General features: G+C 50.7%; 1 protein-coding gene across 3 annotated transcripts in view; it reads right to left on the bottom strand.

Annotated features, from left to right (window-relative positions):
* ADCY8 (adenylate cyclase 8) overlaps positions 1-6388 on the bottom strand; it is a 221668-nt gene that overhangs the window by 4287 nt on the left and 210993 nt on the right. For all 3 annotated transcript variants that reach the window (XM_021088905.1, XM_021088903.1, XM_021088904.1), the window contains one exon: positions 1745-1837. In XM_021088905.1, coding sequence (XP_020944564.1) covers positions 1745-1837 — 93 coding nt within the window. The remainder of the gene's footprint in view (positions 1-1744; positions 1838-6388) is intronic.

Below are 6388 nucleotides of genomic sequence, written 5' to 3'. Positions count from 1 at the left end.
CCGATGTACCCGCCCGTCTAAGGGAGGTTCCGAGTAGATATTTGCTCTCTGACCGTCAGTTTCCTCATCTACATGCTGGGGACCTGTAACCGTGCCCTTGTCCACCTCACAGGCATTGAACGAGTCTGTGTGGGGTGGGCCCCTGTGCCCTCTGGAGCAGAGAGTGGCGGACAGCTTCAGGAACGGGCCCGAGAGCAAGGGTTCTCGGCTTCGAGGGCCATGAGATCTTCGTCATGACTTCTCGCCTCTGCCATTTTAGCCAGGAAGGAGCCAGAGACAGGAGAGAAATGAGTGTGTGTGGCTGTGTTCTGATAAAGCTTTAGGTGCACGCACAGAGGGAGGGCTGGGTTTGTGGAGCCCCGCTGTCGGGTGGTGTCCACATGCACCTAATGACTTCCTTCTCAGATGGTCTTGGCATTGTTCTAGGGTTTCAGTTGGAAAGAGAGCAAAGAAAAATAAAGATAAGCAAGGAAGTCCTACCGTTCAGCACGGGAATTATATCCAGTCTCTTGGGACAGACCATGATGGAAGAAAATGTAAGAAAAGGAATGTATGTATGTGTATGGCTGAGTCACTTTGCTGTGCAGCAGAAGTTGGCACAACCTTGTAAATCAACTGTATATTAATTTAAAAAGTCAGGAGTTCCCGTGGTGTTGCGGCAAAAAGAATCCCACTAGCATCCATGAGGATGCGGGTTCACTCCCTGGCTTTGCTTGATGGGTCGGGGATGGGGCGTTGCTGTGAGCTATGGTGTAGGTCACAGACACAGCTCAGATCCGGCATTGTTATGGCTGTGGCTGTGGTGTAGGCTGGCAACTGTAGCTCCGATTCAATCAGGAGCCTGGGAACTTCCATATGCTGCGGGTGCAGCTCTAAAAGCAAAAAAAAAAAAAAAAAAAAAAAAAAAAAATCAAAAGGAAGGAATGAGGAGTCCCCTCCCTGGTAACTTACAACCATAATAGCACTTACTGAGGACCTACTAGGTGCTAAGCTTTGTGTGGGGAGCATGACTTTATCTCAGGTAGTTCATCCACTAACCCTAGAAGGTATAAATTAGGTTTCCCACTTAACCCAAGTGCCTGGCACACAGTCAAATCTCCAAAAAGCCCAACTGTTACTATTATTACATTTCAAAAGAGAAAATAAAAGTGAGAATAAGAAAACAGGCTGGTATCAGAAGTTTAGTAACACCTTTAACTAAATCATAATCAGGGTACTTCGTGGTCCTGATTTTGTTCATCAGGTGAACAGTGAGAGTCAGAATCAAGCCTAGAGGTTTCTTTCTCTCTTTCATTTTTTTAGGGGGCTGCACCTGCGGCATATGGAGGTTCCCAGGTTAGGGGTCAAATCGGAGCTACAACTGCTGGCCTACACCACAGCCACAGCAATGTGGGATCCAAGCCACATCTGCGACCTACACCACAGCTCATGGCAACTCCAGATCCTTAACCCACTGAGTGAGGCCCGGGATTGAACCCGCATCCTTGTGGATACTAGTCAGATTCGTTCCCACCAGGTGGAACGGGAACTCCAAGCCTAGAGGTTTCTTAATCATAAAGAAGCATCGTTTTACCCAGTAGACCCTACTTACCTCGGGAGCACGTGTCTGTCACCCAGAATGTCCACTTCTGCAGATTTTCCCCCTACCAGCCCCCATGTTCCTCCCCATGACCCCAGGTTCAGCAACACGACCAGAGGGCGGCCCCTCCCATGGTCCGTGGTTGAGTCCAAAGCATTCCTTTACCTGCTTCTCCGGTGACAGGCCCGACACGGCCATGTAGGTGCTGCCAATGGTCTTGATCTTCTCAATGTCTTGAAACCGGTCTTCCCCGAGCAGCTGAAACAGATCCAGGCAACAGGGTCAGTCTTGGCCTTGGTGCTCCCAGCAGCCCGGGGCTCCCCCGAGCAGGCTCGGGGCTCACTGTGCGGACTCCTTGTTGTCTGTTTTACGCATAGTAGGGTGCATATGTTAACCCCAAACTCCTAATTCAGCAGCTGTTTAGTGAGTGTCTTCAATGCCTGGAGAACAAGACACACGAGGTCCCAGCCATCACGGAGCCAAGAGCCAGATGTGAAATAATCATACCAAAATGTGCCCTATAGCTCAAGCTCAGTAAAGTATTATGCTGGAAACCTACAGGGAGTAGAGGTGAGGAGAATGGATGATATTGATAAAGTCTGGAGCATCTGGGAAGGCTTCCTTGAGTAAGTGATTTCCGATTTCAATTCTGAAGAGTGAAGAGTGATCTTCTAGCGGTGGGTGTATGAGCGTGTGTGTCGGGAGGTGATGACATGGAAGAGGTTTGGGGAAGCATCCAGATGGAGGGGCGAGCGGGAATGACGCAGGAGGTGGGGGAGGACGCGCAGTAGGGCCAAAGAATTAAGACGAGGTCTGCTGTTACAGTTTCCATCTGACACAAGCGTTTCCGGAAACCGTGGTTCTTTCGACATGTCTTCTTCCTGTTGCTATCAGATTCTCAAAGGGTCTCGTCTCTATTCACGGCCTCCAATTTCCTCTTTCCCATTCTTTTCTAAACTCACTGCAGCCCAGCTACCCCCTGGGCCCCATGCCACTGAGACTGCTCTTGTCCAGGTCACCTATGACCTAACCCCCCATTCATTGCCTGTCCACTGGCCAGTCCTCAGCCTGCTTGGCCCATGGGTAGCATTTGACCAGCTGACTGTATCCAGTTCACCTGAAACCTCCTCCCACTTGGTTTCTGCCCACTCAAGGTTTTATTTCCACTTCACCAGCCCCTCTTGGTAAGTCTCCTTGGCTAGTTCCTCCTTATCTTCCTGACCTCACAGAAGAGGCCTTGAACCTCTTCTCTTTTCCATCAGAATTTAGCATGTCTTATGGCCTTCAACACCAGCTCTTTGCTGAAGTCCCCAAATATATGTGCCGTTCCTTGACCTTCAGACACAATGGCTAAGTGACATCCCTAAGAGGAATCTCCAACCTGCCATCCCCAAAGCTATGCCTTTGGTTGTCTCTACCCACCAGCCATCTTGATTAATGGCGTCTCCATTCTTCTAGTTGTTCTCGATAGAAACCTCATAACCGGAGTTCCCATGATGGCTCAGTGATTAACGAATCTGACTAGGAACCATGAAGTTGCGGGTTTGATCCCTGGCCCCGCTCAGTGGGTTAAGGATCCAGTGTTGCGGTGAGCTGTGGTGTAGGTTGCAGACGTGGCTCGGATCCTGCGTTGCTGTGGCTGTGGTGTAGGCCGGTGGCTATAGCTCCGATTCAACCCCTAGCCTGGGAACCTCCATATGCCGAGGGAGTGGCCCTAGAAAAGACAAAGACAAAAAAAAAGAAAAAAAGAAACCTCATAACCCACATCTAATCTGCTGAGGTCCTTTGCTTCATCATCAAATATATTCAGGCTCTGACTCTGTCTCACCACCTCCTCTGCACAGGTCACAAACCCATGAAGTCAGCCTTGAGTGGTGGAATTAGTTCAAAACTGAAACCTCTCTGGCTCCTAAGTCTAAATTCTAGCTTCTTGTCTCCTGATGTTGGCGGGCATTCAGACGTAACTTCCGGTTCTCCACCTCTCGGCCTCCCTTTAAGACTGTGGTGTCCTCCAGGGCTCACGGACCAGACCAAGAGCATGGCGTGGGTTTCCCATACACATCTTGCTACAGGCATCCTCTCGAAACTTAGCAGCTAAGAAAATCTGGAAAATTCTAGCTGGAGAGAACTTCTTCTGGGAAACACGGAAAACACAGGCCTATGCATTTGTGATTTGCTTCGGGGTATGTACACACATGTGTGCATGTGCGTGTGCATGTGTGTGTGTGCATGTGTGTGCGTGCAGGTAGTTTGGATTTGCAGTCGAGGCAGCCTTTGTTCATTGTTTTTGTTTCTTGAGCTAAAGCGAAACCACTGTCCCGAGATCCTGCAAACTGCACCCAGGGCTGAAAGTGGCTGCAGCAGTCTGCAGGTCCCCAGCCTAGTCTCCTGCCTGACATTTGTCCTCAGACACCACTAGTAGGTTTGGGCTCTTAGCAGCCCTTTGGCTGTTGATGTTTTAGTTCAGAGACTCCGGCGTGCCTTCAGCTGCCCACCTCCCTCCCCCTGCCTCTGTAGAGCAGCATTTTCCCAGATTCCTGCAGGTAGGGGGGCCCTCCCTCTCTTCTCTTTGGAACTGCTTGGCTGAGTGCCAACTTCAGGTCCCGGCAAAGCTGCCGCCTCTTCTGAAGCTGATTAGGAGACAGCAAGAGGAGTCATCATTTCACTTAATATCCATGCGGCAAATTCATCCGCTATACAGCTAGCAGCATCCGGAGGCGTAATGGGGGTCCTAATCGGCCCCTCTACTAATTCTCTAGGCCACATGGGGCACTGAGATGTGACAGGAGGACCCTTCAGCCTCCGACGAGGCTGGGGCAGAGGGCGAGGAGCCCTGCCTTTGGCTTGTTGCCAGCCCCGTCCTGGAGCCCGTACTGCGTGCACTGATGGGCCTTCCTCTGGGCCAGGAGCCAATTCTGTCCACTCTGAGGTTCCGGTGACAGTGACCTCAGCAACCAGAGCAGCATCATTGCTAGAGGGTATCTGCTGTAGCTCAGTCAGGACAGAATCGAGACACTCTCTCTATTAAAAAAATTTTTTTTTTTTTTTTTTTTTTTTTTTTTTTTTTTGCATTTGGAGCGCCCATCATGGCTCTGCGGAAACCAATCTGACTAGTATCTATGAGGACAAAGGTTTGATCCCTGACTCACTCAGTGGGTTAAGGATCTGGCGTTGCTGTGAGCTGAGCTGTAGTTTGCAGAGGTGGCTCAGACTCCGTGTTGCTGTGGCTGTGGTGTAGCCGGCAGCTGTAGCTCTGATTTAACCCCTAGCCTGGGAACTTCCATATGCCACCGTTGTGGCCCTAAAGAGAGAAAACAAAAGGGTGACAATATTTATGTGGGTAGAGGGGGTATTAGAAGAGGCTTCCCAAGTGGGGATGATGTTTGAATTGACTGTTAAATGAGTGTTAGGTTTTCTGCTGGCCGTGGAGTTGAGGGAGGGAGGATGGCGAATGGAGAAGCCAGCATAACTTCTAAGCAGAAAGCGCAGAATGTGACCTAGCCAGGTGGGCTTGTAATGGCATCTGAGTAGTGAGATGGTGCTGGCTGGTGGGCCAGGTGGTGTGTGGTGAGACGTAAGGCCAGGGAGGGCACAGGGACAGTAAGTGCAAATCCTCAGGTGGCCGTCTGAGGAGTCAGCAAGGGGGAGCCACCAGTGGGTTTCAGGTTTCAAAGGGATGTGACGAAATACTCCTGCTTTTGGTGGTTGCTCCTGCTTTTGATGGTGGATGGTCAGATGCAGGAGGCAAACAGTAAGGAGATGGCTGTGGTTCTCCAGAGGAGAAATAATGTGGCCCAAAGTGAGACAAGGGCGGCCTTGATGGTGAGAAAAGGGCAGATCTGAGAACCATTTATTTTTTTTTTATTTTGGATTTGTAGGGCTGCACCTGTGGCATATGGAGGTTCCCAGGCTAGGGGTCTAATCGGAGCTGTAGCCACCAGCCCACACCACAGCCACAGCAACGTGGGATCTAAGCCACATTGGTGACCAACAACACAGCTCACGGCAACACCAGATCCTTGACCCACTGAGCGAGACCAGGGATCGAACCTGCAACGTCATGGTTCCTAGTTACATTCATTTCTGCTGCACCACGACGGAACTCCCCAGATCTGAGAACTGTTAAGAAGAAAGAATCCTAGATGGGACGCGGGGGTTAAGGGAGAGAACTCTGTTTAGGATGATGTCGTGGATGCTGTTGGTACCAGCATCCTTCACAGGGTCTTCCTCCACAGCGCCACGAGGGCTGCCTGCTGACAATGTGTTGCTGGACCCAGTTTTTGAGATTAGCCCTGGGGATCCCCTTGCTGGCCATGCTGGGGGATTTCACATCCGCATGGGGACAGCCCATGGCCACTGGCGGACCAATACAGGTGTATAGAAGCCCAGCCCCCTTGTCTCGCTGATGTGGGCCACTCTGTGGTACCACGTACCCTCCTGAGCTCCCTGGGGGATCAGGCTGAGGAGGTTAGACTTGAGCTGAAGCCACACTTCTGTCTGGCTTCTTCCCTAAGATCTTCTCAAATCCTAACCTCCCATCTCATTTGGACGGACGCTGGTGTCCTACTTGAAGCTAAAGGATGAGGCAAAAATGACCCACACCTGCCAAGTCTATTAACGTAAATAAAGTGCTTTTTCCAGTCCTGGAACCTGGAAGAAGACAGTACCATATGGGGTATATTTCTATTTTGTCGAGATGTCTGACCAGATGCTCAGGGATGGGTCTATCTTTGGCAATTTGGGCAGATGAAGAAATATCCCCGGCCCTGGCCAGTCTCTGTGATGCCAGGGCCGCTGTAGCACTGGCCT

Source organism: Sus scrofa, chromosome 4, assembly GCF_000003025.6.
Source record: "Sus scrofa isolate TJ Tabasco breed Duroc chromosome 4, Sscrofa11.1, whole genome shotgun sequence".
Taxonomy (NCBI): domain Eukaryota; kingdom Metazoa; phylum Chordata; class Mammalia; order Artiodactyla; family Suidae; genus Sus; species Sus scrofa.
This window is presented reverse-complemented; position numbering and strand designations above follow the sequence as displayed.